At 50.9% G+C, this 15,965-nt stretch overlaps 1 protein-coding gene across 2 annotated transcripts in view; it reads left to right on the top strand.

The window, feature by feature from the left end:
- Window positions 1-15,965, top strand: part of LOC137358960 (pigment epithelium-derived factor-like) — a 127,920-nt gene that overhangs the window by 11,107 nt on the left and 100,848 nt on the right. For both annotated transcript variants that reach the window (XM_068025126.1, XM_068025127.1), the window contains exons 2-3: window positions 638-725; window positions 4,067-4,292. In XM_068025126.1, the coding sequence (XP_067881227.1) occupies window positions 651-725; window positions 4,067-4,292 (301 nt within the window). In that variant the 5' untranslated portion in view covers window positions 638-650. The remainder of the gene's footprint in view (window positions 1-637; window positions 726-4,066; window positions 4,293-15,965) is intronic.

The following is a 15,965-nucleotide window of genomic DNA, read 5'->3' as shown; positions in this document are numbered from 1 at the left end:
GCACTCCCTCAGTACTGACCCTCCGACAGTGCAGCGCTCCCTCAGTACTGGCCCTCCGATAATGCAGCTCTCCCTCAGTACTGACCCTCTGACAGTGCAGCACTCCCTCAGTTCTGACCCTCCGACAGTGCGGCACACCATCAGTACTGACCCTCTGACAGTGCGGCGCTCCCTCATTACTGACCCTCTGACAGTGCAGCTCTCCCTCATTACTGACCCTCTGACAGTGCGGCGCTCCCCCATTACTGACCCTCTGACAGTGCAGCTCTCCCTCATTACTGACCCTCTGACAGTGCGGCGCTCCCCCATTACTGACCCTCTGACAGTGCGGCACTCCCTCATTACTGACCCTCTGACAGTGCAGCTCTCCCTCATTACTGACCCTCTGACAGTGCGGCGCTCCCTCAGTACAGCACTGGGAGTGTCGGCTTGGATTTTGTGCTCAAGTCTCTGGAGTGGGAGTTGGATCCACAACTGCTGAGTGAGAGAGCGAGTACTTCCCACTGACCCTGGGCAGTGAGGTCAGGCACAGAGCAAATTCGGGATAATGCTGATTTTCCTTTGAGTGGGAAGAGCTTGTGCCAGTCTCTACACACTGTCGCCAGCCTCTGATAGTATTTCTGTTGTTCCCTCTCAGCCCTGTCTGCAGGATGAAGATTCTCACTGCACTGCTCTTACTGACCGCTGTCAGACTCTCCTCCAGTCAAGAGGGCCATTTAACACTGGTAAGTTGTCAGTTATTTTTAAGATATAGTGTCTCCAGTTTCCATAGCAACATCTCCCAGATAGCTTCGTGATTTGGGTTCCAGCTCAAAGGGTCTATTATGATCAGAAGAAAACTAATTTAAAGGAGTTCTGATGTTGAGATTGCCTGTTCAGTAAGAATCTTGGTGAGGTGCACAATGCTTTAGTCTTTGTGGCACCAGTTGCCCACACCAGCACCTATCCCTCATGCCCTAATCTCAGCTGTACTGTGAGGTGGCATCTGGAGTAACTGACTCCACTACTCAGGAAGAATATCTTGGACTTGGAGGGGGTGCAGTGCAGATTCACCAGATTGATCCCAGGGCTAAAAGGTACCCCCACCAAGGTGAACTGAGGGGCTGGATCCATGGAAAATCCCTCGGGCTGTATCCAGAAAATATTTGTTTGCTGCAAAATGTACATGGCAGGTAAAATAGAATGGAAGGGTTGTGAGGCAACTCACTGCTGTATTGAAGGAAACTGATCTCCTTTGCACTCTTTGTATTGTTTGACCTTGTGCTGTTTTTGAACTGTTTTGCAATGTGTTTTTTTCAAATAAAGTATATTTTGGAAATAAAAAAAGATCCCAGGGCTAAAAGGGTTAAATTATGAGGCAAGGTTGCACAGACTAGGCTTGTTTTCCATTGAGTTAAAAAAATTAAGGGGTGATCTAATCAAGGTGTTTAAAATCATTTAACAATTTGATAGGGTAATTGAAGCAGAGACCCTCAACTCATTCAAAAGGAGTCTGGATATGCACCTCAAGTGTCGTAATCTGCAGGGCTACGGACCAAATGCTGGATGGTGATAGGTGGATCGTTTTTCGGCTGGCACAGACACGATGGGCCAAGTGGCCTCTTTCTGTGCCTTAAACTTTCTATGATTCTATAGAGAAACTATTACCAGAACAAATTGTCTTTTTTATCCTTGAACACTTCACTTGCTACAACTTTCTGGTCCAGCTGGTTAAAAAGAGAAAGAGATCATTCAGTTAGACGGTCAGGATATAACTGAAGAAAGTTCATCAAAATGAGCTTTAATCGGATGAGCCAGAGAAATAAAGGATTGAATCGGGTCGAGAGAGAAACTATTTCCTCAGGTGGGGGGGAGTCCAGAACAAGGGGCCATAACCTTCAAATTGGAGCCAGGCCGTTCAGGGGTGATGTCAGGAAGCACTTCTTCACACAAAGGGGAGTGGGAATCTGGAACTCTCTCCCCCAGAAAGCTGTGGATGCTGGGAGTCAATGGAATATTTTAAAACCGAGATGATGAGGTTTTGCTGAGTCAGGGTAAAGCACAAAATCTGCAGCAAAGGTGGGCAAAGGGAGTTAAGATGCAGATCAGGCATGAATTGAAGAGTAGAGCAGGGGCTGAAACATCTCCCTGCATCGTGTCAAAACTGAAATACAACAGAAACCTTGTCATTTGCTGTCACTTTGTTACATAATATATAAAGGTGGGCAGTTAGAAAAGCCACCTGCTGAACAAGCTCTCACTCCAGCACGTGTGCAACACATTGCTCCTGTGTCAGTGCATGGACTGACCGCTGTCTCCAGCAGTGTGAATGAACTGAGTCATGGTGAGCAATGTATTCATTAATCAGCACAGCTCTGGAGTCCTGGGACTAATTAGATAGCTCCACCCTCGAGCGAGCACAGGTATCATGGTCCAAATGGATCCTCCTGTGCTGTGATTTCTGTAATTCTAGGAGTACCGTCCTGTCCTGTTGTTTAGGCTGAGTTCAGTTCCTCTGCAGGGACTAATTCAAAAGTGACACAGTGAGACTCTGTTAACTGATCAGAGACTGTGTGAGCACTCAGAATCCCACCAGTATTTGTGCTGGTATTGCAACTAGTCACTGTCTTTATTTAGGACTTAAATAACACAATAGACTGCTAGATATCAAGTCTGCAAATGACACAAAGATTAGTGCAATAATAATTGTAGTAAGTAGAGAGCATAAAATTACAAAGAGACATTGATAGATTTAGTGAGTGGGTGAAAACCTGGCTGATGGATTTTGATGCCGGTGAGTTCATCCAATTTGCCCCAAAGAAGGAGAAATCGGTATATTATTTACCTGGTGAAAAGCTAGGAACGTTGGTGGTCCAGAGATTTAAGGATCCGTGTACACACATCACTAAAATGTAATGGACAGGTACCAACAAAAAAAATCACTAAGGCTACTGGAATGTTAGCGTTTATATCTGGAGGTCTGGAATATAAAGGCAGAGAGCGGACCCTTTTGTTTCAGCTGTACAAAGCCCTGGTTAGACCACATCTAGAGCATTGTGTACAGTTCAGATCACTACACCTTAGAAAGGATAGATTGGAAAAGTGCAGCACAGATTCACCAGAATGTAACTGGGGCTACAAAGGGTTAGATGAAGAGGGGAGATTACATAAACAAGGCTTGTCGTCCCTGGAATATCGAAGGTTAAGCAGTGATTTGTTTGAGGTTCTTAGGGTTTTGAAAGGAGCTGAAGGGCAGATGGAGAGAAATGTTTTCTGCTGGTGGGGGGAGTCTCGGACACGGGGACAGAACCTGGAAATCAGAGCCAGGCCGTTCAGGAGAGACATTAGACAACACTTGCTCACACAGAAGGTGATACAAGTGTGAAACACTCACCTATAGAAAGCAGTAGATGCTGGGGAGTCAACTCATCTTAAATCTCAGACTGATGGATTTTTGCTGGTTAAGATTATAAAAAGATATGGAGGTAAGGCAGGGTGGATGGAGTTCAAACACAGATCAGCCGTGACCTTAATGAATGGCAGAACAGGCCAGAGGGGCTGAATGGCCTCTTCCTGCTATGTTCCCTCTGCTGTCTGCTCAGGGCTGCCTGTTTATGAGTAGGTTGTATACTGCTAATTAATCAGATGCAGCTCATTAACAGGGAAAGTGAAGAAGGCAATCATTTCGAATGAATCATATCAAGAGAATCATGGAATAATCTCAGGAATAGTGGCAATAATTACATCAGTCTCTTAATATATAACAGCGCAGAGAGAGATCATCACTGTGTTCAGTACAGCAGAGAATATTAGACTGAGCAATGATCACGTGAGTCAGACGCAAAATCATTAGGAATGCAGCAAAGCAGGTGATGGAGATCAGACAGAGAGAGATATCCCAAACAGGGGAATGGAGAATGGACTCAGAGAGCAGATCGAGAATGTGACAGCACTCTACAATAACCCTCAAGAACCCCACGATTAGATGCTAGCCTGTAACTCATTCCAAAATATAATACAATATTTGTCATGCTCTCAGCCAATTGCAACTTTCTGACATAGTGCCGATTGTATTCAATATTTCCAGGACCCTGTGGAGGATGTGAGGAGGGCGGAGGAGCTGCCAGATCCCGGACTGGAAGAGGAAGATGAAGAGGAGGAGCAAATCCTGATCTCTCCGGTGCGGAGACTTGCGTACTCTGTCTCCGACTTTGGCTACGATCTTTACCGGCTAGTGGCCAGCAGGGACCCAGGTTCCAACGTCTTCCTGTCTCCCGTGAGCGTAGCTGTGACCCTGTCAGCACTGTCCCTTGGTGAGGAAGATGCCAATCCAATATCTCTCAATGGGAGGGTCACCAATGAGCATTTTGTTCTTCCAAACTTGCCCCCTCTCTGCTGCTGAAGTCATTGACTCTCACTGGGGTACGTGTTCCACACACACTGATTCTTACTGGGGTACAGGTTCCACACACACTGACTCTCACTGGGGTACGGGTCCCACACACACTGACTCTCACTGGGGTACAGGTCCCACACACACTGACTCTTACTGGGGTACAGGTCCCACACACACTGACTCATTGGGGTACGGGTTCCACATACACTGACTCTCACTGGGGTAGGGGTGCCACACACACTGACTCTCACTGGGGTACGGGTCCCACACACACTGACTCTCACTGGGGTACGGGTCCCACACACACTGACTCTCACTAGGGTACAGGTTCCACACACCCTGACTATCACTGGGGTACAGGTCCCACACACACTGACTCTCACTGGGGTACGGGTTCCACACACACTGACTCTCACTGGGATATGGGTCCCACACACACTGACTCTCACTGGGGTACGGGTTCCACACACACTGACTCTCACTGGGGTACGGGTTCCACACACACTGACTCTCACTGGGGTACGGGTTCCACACACACTGACTCTCACTGGGGTACGGGTTCCACACACACTGACTCTCACTGGGGTACGGGTTCCACACACACTGACTCTCACTGGGGTACGGGTTCCACACACACTGACTCTCACTGGGGTACGGGTCCCACACACACTGACTCTCACTGGGGTACGGGTCCCACACACACTGACTCTCACTGGGGTACGGTCCCACACACACTGACTCTCACCAGGGTACGGGTTCCACACACACTGACTCTCACTGGGATATGGGTCCCACACACACTGACTCTCACTGGGGTACAGGTTCCACACACACTGATTCTCACTGGGGTACGGGTCCCACACACACTGACTCTCACTGGGGTACGGGTCCCACACACACTGATTCTCACTGGGGTACGGGTCCCACACACACTGACTCTCACAGGGGTACGGGTTCCACACACACTGACTCTCACTGGGGTACAGGTTCCACACACACTGACTCTCACTGGGGTACGGGTCCCACACACACTGACTCTCACTGGGGTACAGGTTCCACACACACTGACTTTCACTGGGGTACGGGTCCCACACACACTGACTGTCACTGGGATACGGGTCCCACACACACTGACTCTCACTGGGGTACAGGTTCCACACACACTGACTCTCACTGGGGTACAGTTCCACACACACTGACTCTCACTGGGGTACAGTTCCACACACACTGACTCTCACTGGGGTACGGGTCCCACACACACTGACTCTCACTGGGGTACAGGTTCCACACACACTGACTCTCACTGGGGTACGGGTCCCACACACACTGACTCTCACTGGGGTACAGGTTCCACACACACTGACTTTCACTGGGGTACGGGTCCCACACACACTGACTGTCACTGGGATACGGGTCCCACACACACTGACTCTCACTGGGGTACAGGTTCCACACACACTGACTCTCACTGGGGTACAGGTTCCACACACACTGACTCTCACTGGTGTACGGTTCCCACACACACTGACTGTCACTGGGATACGGGTCCCACACACACTGACTCTCACTGGGGTATGGGTCCCACACACACTGACTCTCACTGGGGTACGGGTCCCACACACACTGACTCTCACTGGTGTACGGTTCCCACACACACTGACTGTCACTGGGATACGGGTCCCACACACACTGACTCTCACTGGGGTATGGGTCCCACACACACTGACTCTCACTGGGGTACGGGTCCCACACACACTGACTCTCACTGGGGTATGGGTCCCACACACACTGACTCTCACTGGGGTACGGGTTCCACACACACTGACTCTCACTGGGGTACAGGTTCCACACACACTGACTCTCACTGGGGTACGGGTCCCACACACACTGACTCTCACTGGGGTACAGGTTCCACACACACTGACTTTCACTGGGGTACGGGTCCCACACACACTGACTGTCACTGGGATACGGGTCCCACACACACTGACTCTCACTGGGGTATGGGACCCACACACACTGACTCTCACTGGCGTACAGGTTCCACACACACTGACTCTCACTGGGGTACGGGTCCCACACACACTGACTCTCTCTGGGGTATGGGTCCCAGACACACTGACTCTCACTAGGGTACGGGTTCCACACACACTGACTCTCACTGGGATATTGGTACCACACACACTGACTCTCAGTGGGGTATGGGTATCACACACACTGACTCTCACTGGGGTACGGGCCCCACACACGCTGACACTTACTGGGGTACGGGTTCCACAAACACTGACTCTCACTGGGATATGGGTATCACACACACTGACTCTCACTGGGGTACGGGTCCCACACACACTGACTCTCACTGGGATACGGGTCCCACACACACTGACTCTCACTGGGGTACGGGTCCCACACACACTGACTCTCACTGGGATACGGGTCCCACACACACTGACTCTCACTGGGGTACGGGTCCCACGCACACTGACTCTCACTGGGGTACGGGTCCCACGCACACTGACTCTCACTGGGGTACGGGTTCCACACACACTGACTCTCTCTGGGATACGGGTCCCACACACACTGACTCTCACTGGGGTACAGGTCCCACACACACTGACTATCACTGGGATACGGGTCCCACACACACTGACTCTCACTGGGGTACAGGTTCCACACACACTGACTCTCACTGGGGTACGGGTCCCACACACACTGACTATCACTGGGATACGGGTCCTACACAAACTGACTCTCACTGGTGTACAGGTTCCACACACACTGACTCTCACTGGGATATGGGTCCCACACACACTGACTCTCACTGGGGTACGGGTCCCACACACACTGACTATCACTGGGATACGGGTCCCACACACACTGTCTCTCACTGGGGTACAGGTTCCACACACACTGACTCTCACTGGGGTACGGGTCCCACGCACACTGACTCTCACTGGGGTACGGGTTCCACACACACTGACTCTCTCTGGGATACGGGTCCCACACACACTGACTCTCACTGGGGTACAGGTCCCACACACACTGACTCTCACTGGGGTACGGGTCCCACACACACTGACTATCACTGGGATACGGGTCCTACACAAACTGACTCTCACTGGGGTACAGGTTCCACACACACTGACTCTGACTGGAGTACAGGTTCCACACACACTGACTCTCACTTGGGTACGGGTCCAACACACACTGACTCTCACTGGGGTACGGGTTCCACACACACTGACTCTCACTGGAGTACAGGTTCCACACACACTGACTCTCACTGGGGTACGGGTTCCACACACACTGACTCTCACTGGAGTACAGGTTCCACACACACTGACTCTCACTGGGGTACGGGTTCCACACACACTGACTCTCACTGGGGTACGGGTCCCACACACACTGACTCTCACTGGGGTACGGGTCCAACACACACTGACTCTCACTGGGGTACGGGTTCCACACACACTGACTCTCACTGGCGTACGGATCCCACACACACTGACTCTCACTGGGGTACGGGTTCCACACACACTGACTCTCACTGGCGTACGGATCCCACACACACTGACTCTCACTGGGGTACGGATCCCACACACACTGACTCTCACTGGGGTACGGGTCCAACACACACTGACTCTCACTGGAGTACAGGTTCCACACACACTGACTCTCACTGGCGTACGGATCCCACACACACTGACTCTCACTGGGGTACGGGTTCCACACACACTGACTCTCACTGGAGTACAGGTTCCACACACACTGACTCTCACTGGGGTACGGGTTCCACACACACTGACTCTCACTGGGGTACGGGTCCCACACACACTGACTCTCACTGGGGTACGGGTCCCACACACACTGATTCTCACTGGGGTACGGGTTCCACACACACTGACTCTCACTGGGGTACGGGTCCCACACACATTGATTCTCACTGGGGTACGGGTCCCACACACACTGACTCTCACTGGGGTACGGCCCACACACACTGACTCTCACTGGGGTACGGTTCCACACACACTGAGTCTCACTGGGGTACGGGTCCCACACACTGATTCTCACTGGGGTACGGGTCCCACACACACTGACTCTCACTGGGGTACGGGTTCCACACACACTGACTCTCACTGGGGTACGGGTCCCACACACACTGATTCTCACTGGGGTACGGGTTCCACACACACTGACTCTCACTGGGGTACGGGTCCCACACACACTGACTCTCACTGGGGTACGGGTCCCACACACACTGATTCTCACTGGGGTACGGGTCCCACACACACTGACTCTCACTGGGGTACGGGTCCCACACACACTGACTCTCACTGGGGTACGGCCCATACACACTGACTCTCACTGGGGTACGGGTTCCACACACACTGACTCTCACTGGAGTACAGGTTCCACACACACTGACTCTCACTGGGGTACGGGTTCCACACACACTGACTCTCACTGGGGTACGGGTTCCACACACACTGACTCTCACTGGAGTACAGGTTCCACACACACTGACTCTCACTGGGGTACGGGTTCCACACACACTGACTCTCACTGGGGTACGGGTCCCACACACACTGACTCTCACTGGGGTACGGGTCCCACACACACTGACTCTCACTGGGGTACGGGTCCCACACACACTGACTCTCACTGGGGTACAGGTCCCACACACTGATTCTCACTGGGGTACGGGTCCCACACACACTGACTCTCACTGGGGTACAAATTTTATGCACATCAACTGCCCCTTGTGACCATCCTTCATGTGTGAACCCAACAGTTGAGTGTCACATGATATCTGACCGTGTGGGTAAACGTGGATCACATCTCATCCTGTTCTCACTTTATGTCCAGACACTTGTTGACAGTGGGACCTGTTGCTGACCAGAAACGGTCTCTCACCCTCCTCGTTCCAGCGGTACTGAGGCCAATGTTTGCTGCCCCCTGGCTGAGATCACATCAACCAGCATCGTGCGGAGATGAAACTTGGGTGTGGCTGCTGGGCCACAGCCTCTGTGCAAAAGGGGCAGTGAGACCTTCATTGAGAATTGGCTGTGCCTTTGATGAAAGAGAGGGCTAAATGGGCCCAGAAATGCAGAGCACACTAGCCAATGGGCCATTGTCTCTCCTGTTGTGTTTCAGTCAGATCCCCTTTTCACACTATTTGCATTTCCACTTCTCTTCACCTTTTGTGTCGAATGTGTGAGTGACGCAATCTATCTCAAGCCCTACATTCTTGGCCAGTGGAGCTGTTACTGGCTGAGCTGTGACACAGGCTCTGAAGACAAGTGAGTGAGGATCCAGTCAGTGCTTGGACACTCCCGGCAACAGGACAGCTGCAAGTTCCACCTGCTGAGGAATATGGGTTCTCGAGATCGTAATCTCTCCTGAACCCCAATCAGTCCCATTGTCTCCAGCAGAGGGATCAGCTGGTAGGGAAAAAAAGCAACAGTGACATGAGGAAAATCCTTTTTAGGCAGCAAGTGTTTAGGATGTGGAATGCTCTGTCTGAGAGTGTGGTGGAGGCAGGTTCAGTGTGTGTTTAGGATCTGGAATGCACTGTCTGAGAGTGTGGTGGAGGCAGGTTCAGTGAGTGTTTAGGATCTGGAATGCACTGTCTGAGAGTGTGGTGGAGGTAGGTTCAGTGAGTGTTTAGGATCTGGAATGAACTGTCTGAGAGTGTGGTGGAGGCAGGTTCAGTGAGTGTTTAGGATCTGGAATGCACTGTCTGAGAGTGTGGTGGAGGCAGGTTCAGTGAGTGTTTAGGATCTGGAATGCACTGTCTGAGAGTGTGGTGGAGGTAGGTTCAGTGAGTGTTTAGGATCTGGAATACACTGTCTGAGAGTGTGGTGGAGGCAGGTTCAGTGAGTGTTTAGGATCTAGAATGCACTGTCTGAGAGTGTGGTGGAGACAGGTTCAGTGTGTGTTTAGGATCTGGAATGAACTGTCTGAGAGTGTGGTGGAGGCAGGTTCAGTGAGTGTTTAGGATCTGGAATACACTGTCTGAGAGTGTGGTGGAGGCAGGTTCAGTGAGTGTTTAGGATCTAGAATGCACTGTCTGAGAGTGTGGTGGAGGTAGGTTCAGTGTGTGTTTAGGATCTGGAATGAACTGTCTGAGAGTGTGGTGGAGGCAGGTTCAGTGACTGTTTAGGATCTGGAATGCACTGTCTGAGAGTGTGGTGGAGGCAGGTTCAGTGAGTGTTTAGGATCTGGAATGAACTGTCTGAGAATGTGGTGGAGGCAGATTCAGTGAGTGTTTAGGATCTGGAATGCACTGTCTGAGAGTGTGGTGGAGGCAGGTTCAGTGAGTGTTTAGGATCTGGAATACACTGTCTGAGAGTGTGGTGGAGGCAGGTTCAGTGAGTGTTTAGGATCTGGAATGAACTGTCTGAGAATGTGGTGGAGGCAGATTCAGTGAGTTTTTAGGATCTGGAATGCACTGTCTGAGACTGTGGTGGAGGCAGGTTCAGTGAGTGTTTAGGATCTGGAATGAACTGTCTGAGAGCGTGGTGGAGGCAGGTTCAGTGAGTGTTTTGGATCTGGAATGCACTGTCTGAGAGTGTGGTGGAGGCAGATTCAGTGAGTGTTTAGGATCTGGAATGCACTGTCTGAGAGTGTGGTGGAGGCAGATTCAGTGAGTGTTTAGGATCTGGAATGCACTGTCTGAGAGTGCGGTGGAGGCAGGTTCAGTGAGTATTTAGGATCTAGAATGAACTGTCTGAGAGTGTGGTGGAGGCAGGTTCAGTGAGTGTTTAGGATCTGGAATGCACTGTCTGAGAGTGTGGTGGAGGCAGGTTCAGTGAGTGTTTTGGATCTGGAATGCACTGTCTGAGAGTGTGGTGGAGGCAGGTTCAGTGAGTGTTTAGGATCTGGAATGAACTGTCTGAGAATGTGGTGGAGGCAGATACAGTGAGTGTTTAGGATCCAGAATGCAGTGTCTGAGAGTGTGGTGGAGGCAGGTTCAGTGAGTGTTTAGGATCTGGAATGAACTGTCTGAGAGTGTGGTGGAGGCAGGTTCAGTGAGTGTTTAGGATCTGGAATACACTGTCTGAGAGTGTGGTGGAGGCAGGTTCAGTGAGTATTTAGGATCTAGAATGCATTGTCTGAGAGTGTGGTGGAGGCAGGTTCAGTGAGTGTTTAGGATCTGGAATGCACTGTCTGAGAGTGTGGTGGAGGCAGGTCCAGTGAGTGTTTAGGATCTGGAATGCACTGTCTGAGAGTGTGGTGGAGGCAGGTTCAGTGAGTGTTTAGGATCTAGAATGCACGATCTGAGAGTGTGGTGGAGGCAGGTTAGGTGAGTTTTTAGGATCTGGAATGCATTGTCTGAGAGTGTGGTGGAGGCAGGTTAGGTGAGTTTTTAGGATCTAGAATGCATTGTCTGAGAGTGTGGTGGAGGCGGGTTCAGTGAGTGTTTAGGATCTGGAATGCACTGTCTGAGAGTGTGGTGGAGGCAGGTTCAGTGAGGGTTTAGGATCTGGAATACACTGTCTGAGAGTGTGGTGGAGGCAGGTTCAGTGAGTGTTTTGGATCTGGAATGCACTGTCTGAGAGTGTGGTGGAGGCAGGTTCAGTGAGGGTTTAGGATCTGGAATACACTGTCTGAGAGTGTGGTGGAGGCAGGTTCAGTGAGTGTTTTGGATCGGGAATACACTGTCTGAGAGTGTGGTGGAGGCAGGTTCAGTGAGTGTTTAGGATCTGGAATGAACTGTCTGAGAGTGTGGTGGAGGCAGGTTCAGTGAGTGTTTAGGATCTGGAATACACTGTCTGAGTGTGTGATGGAGGCAGGTTCAGTGAGTGTTTAGGATCTGGAATGCACTGTCTGAGAGTGTGGTGGAGGCAAGTTCAGTGAGTGTTTAGGATCTGGAATGCACTGTCTGAGAGTGTGGTGGAGGCAGGTTCAGTGACTGTTTAGGATCTGGAATGCACTGTCTGAGAGTGTGGTGGAGGCAGGTTCAGTGAGTGTTTAGGATCTGGAATGCACTGTCTGAGAATGTGGTGGAGGCAGATTCAGTGAGTGTTTAGGATCTAGAATGCACTGTCTGAGAGTGTGGTGGAGGCAGGTTCAGTGAGTGTTTAGGATCTGGAATGAACTGTCTGAGAGTGTGGTGGAGGCAGGTTCAGTGAGTGTTTAGGATCTGGAATACACTGTCTGAGAGTGTGGTGGAGGCAGGTTCAGTGAGTGTTTAGGATCTGGAATACACTGTCTGAGAGTGTGGTGGAGGCAGGTTCAGTGAGTGTTTAGGATCTGGAATGCACTGTCTGAGAGTGTGGTGGAGGCAGGTTCAGTGAGTGTTTAGGATCTGGAATGCACTGTCTGAGAGTGTGGTGGAGGCAGGTTCAGTGAGTGTTTAGGATCTGGAATGCACTGTCTGAGAGTGTGGTGGAGGCAGGTTCAGTGAGTGTTTAGGATCTGGAATACACTGTCTGAGAGTGTGGTGGAGGCAGGTTCAGTGAGTGTTTAGGATCTGGAATGCACTGTCTGAGAGTGTGGTGGAGGCAGGTTCAGTGAGTGTTTAGGATCTGGAATGCACTGTCTGAGAGTGTGGTGGAGGCGGGTTCAGTGAGTGTTTAGGATCTGGAATACACTGTCTGAGAGTGTGGTGGAGGCAGGTTCAGTGAGTGTTTAGGATCTAGAATGCACGATCTGAGAGTGTGGTGGAGGCAGGTTCAGTGAGTTTTTAGGATCTGGAATGAACTGTCTGAGAGCGTGGTGGAGGCAGGTTCAGTGAGTGTTTCGGATCTGGAATGCACTGTCTGAGAGTGTGGTGGAGGCAGATTCAGTGAGTGTTTAGGATCTGGAATACACTGTCTGAGAGTGTGGTGGAGGCAGGTTCAGTGAGTGTTTAGGATCTGGAATGCACTGTCTGAGAGTGTGGTGGAGGCAGGTTCAGTGAGTGTTTAGGATCTGGAATGCACTGTCTGAGAGTGTGGTGGAGGCGGGTTCAGTGAGTGTTTAGGATCTGGAATACACTGTCTGAGAGTGTGGTGGAGGCAGGTTCAGTGAGTGTTTAGGATCTAGAATGCACGATCTGAGAGTGTGGTGGAGGCAGGTTCAGTGAGTTTTTAGGATCTGGAATGAACTGTCTGAGAGTGTGGTGGAGGCAGATTCAGTGAGTGTTTAGGATCTGGAATGCACTGTCTGAGAGTGTGGTGGAGGCAGGTTCAGTGAGTGTTTCGGATCTGGAATGCACTGTCTGAGAGTGTGGTGGAGGCAGGTTCAGTGAGTGTTTCGGATCTGGAATGCACTGTCTGAGAGTGTGGTGGAGGCAGATTCAGTGAGTGTTTCGGATCTGGAATGCACTGTCTGAGAGTGTGGTGGAGGCAGGTTCAGTGAGTGTTTCGGATCTGGAATGCACTGTCTGAGAGTGCGGTGGAGGCAGGTTCAGTGAGTGTTTCGGATCTGGAATGCACTGTCTGAGAGTGTGGTGGAGGCAGATTCAGTGAGTGTTTAGGATCTGGAATGCACTGTCTGAGAGTGTGGTGGAGGCAGGTTCAGTGAGTGTTTCGGATCTGGAATGAACTGTCTGAGAGTGTGGTGGAGGCAGGTTCAGTGAGTGTTTAGGATCTGGAATGAACTGTCTGAGAGTGTGGTGGAGGCAGGTTCAGTGAGTGTTTAGGATCTGGAATACACTGTCTGAGAGTGTGGTGGAGGCAGGTTCAGTGAGTGTTTAGGATCTGGAATGCACTGTCTGAGAGTGTGGTGGAGGCAGGTTCAGTGAGTGTTTAGGATCTGGAATGAACTGTCTGAGGATGTGGTGGAGGCAGATACAGTGAGTGTTTAGGATCTGGAATGCACTGTCTGAGAGTGTGATGGAGGAAGGTTCAGTGAGTGTTTAGGATCTGGAATGAACTGTCTGAGAGTGTGGTGGAGGCAGGTTCAGTGAGTGTTTAGGATCTGGAATACACTGTCTGAGTGTGTGATGGAGGCAGGTTCAGTGAGTGTTTAGGATCTAGAATGCACTGTCTGAGAGTGAGGTGGAGGCAGGTTCAGTGAGTGTTTAGGATCTGGAATGCACTGTCTGAGAGTGTGGTGGAGGCAGGTTCAGTGTGTGTTTAGGATCTGGAATGCACTGTCTGAGAGTGTGGTGGAGGCAGGTTCAGTGTGTGTTTAGGATCTGGAATGAACTGAGAGTGTGGTGGAGGCAGGTTCAGTGAGTGTTTAGGATCTGGAATGCACTGTCTGAGAGTGTGGTGGAGGCAGGTTCAGTGAGTGTTTAGGATCTGGAATGAACTGTCTGAGAGTGTGGTGGAGGCAGGTTCAGTGTGTGTTTAGGATCTGGAATGCACTGTCTGAGAGTGTGGTGGAGGCAGGTTCAGTGAGTGTTTAGGATCTGGAATGCACTGTCTGAGAGTGTGGTGGAGGCAGGTTCAGTGAGTGTTTAGGATCTGGAATGCACTGTCTGAGAGTGTGGTGGAGGCAGGTTCAGTGTGTGTTTAGGATCTGGAATGAACTGTCTGAGAGTGTGGTGGAGGCAGGTTCAGTGTGTGATTAGGATCTGGAATGCACTGTCTGAGAGTGTGGTGGAGGCAGGTTCAGTGAGTGTTTAGGATCTGGAATGCACTGTCTGAGAGTGTGGTGGAGGCAGGTTCAGTGAGTGTTTAGGATCTGGAATGAACTGTCTGAGAGTGTGGTGGAGGCAGGTTCAGTGTGTGTTTAGGATCTGGAATGCACTGTCTGAGAGTGTGGTGGAGGCAGGTTCAGTGAGTGTTTAGGATCTGGAATGCACTGTCTGAGAGTGTGGTGGAGGCAGATTCAGTGAGTGTTTAGGATCTGGAATGCACTGTCTGAGAGTGTGGTGGAGGCAGGTTCAGTGAGTGTTTCGGATCTGGAATGAACTGTCTGAGAGTGTGGTGGAGGCAGGTTCAGTGAGTGTTTAGGATCTGGAATGAACTGTCTGAGAGTGTGGTGGAGGCAGGTTCAGTGAGTGTTTAGGATCTGGAATACACTGTCTGAGAGTGTGGTGGAGGCAGGTTCAGTGAGTGTTTAGGATCTGGAATGCACTGTCTGAGAGTGTGGTGGAGGCGGGTTCAGTGAGTGTTTAGGAACTGGAATGAACTGTCTGAGGATGTGGTGGAGGCAGATACAGTGAGTGTTTAGGATCTGGAATGCACTGTCTGAGAGTGTGGTGGAGGAAGGTTCAGTGAGTGTTTAGGATCTGGAATGAACTGTCTGAGAGTGTGGTGGAGGCAGGTTCAGTGAGTGTTTAGGATCTGGAATACACTGTCTGAGTGTGTGATGGAGGCAGGTTCAGTGAGTGTTTAGGATCTAGAATGCACTGTCTGAGAGTGAGGTGGAGGCAGGTTCAGTGAGTGTTTAGGATCTGGAATGCACTGTCTGAGAGTGTGGTGGAGGCAGGTTCAGTGTGTGTTTAGGATCTGGAATGCACTGTCTGAGAGTGTGGTGGAGGCAGGTTCAGTGTGTGTTTAGGATCTGGAATGAACTGTCTGAGAGTGTGGTGGAGGCAGGTTCAGTGAGTGTTTAGGATCTGGAATGCACTGTCTGAGAGTGTGGTGGAGGCAGGTTCAGTGAGTGTTTAGGATCTGGAATGAACTGTCTGAGAGTGTGGTGGAGGCAGGTT

Source organism: Heterodontus francisci, unplaced genomic scaffold, assembly GCF_036365525.1.
Source record: "Heterodontus francisci isolate sHetFra1 unplaced genomic scaffold, sHetFra1.hap1 HAP1_SCAFFOLD_778, whole genome shotgun sequence".
Taxonomy (NCBI): Eukaryota; Metazoa; Chordata; class Chondrichthyes; order Heterodontiformes; family Heterodontidae; genus Heterodontus; species Heterodontus francisci.
The sequence above is the reverse complement of the archived record's forward strand: the minus strand, read 5'-3'. Positions and strand labels throughout refer to the sequence as shown.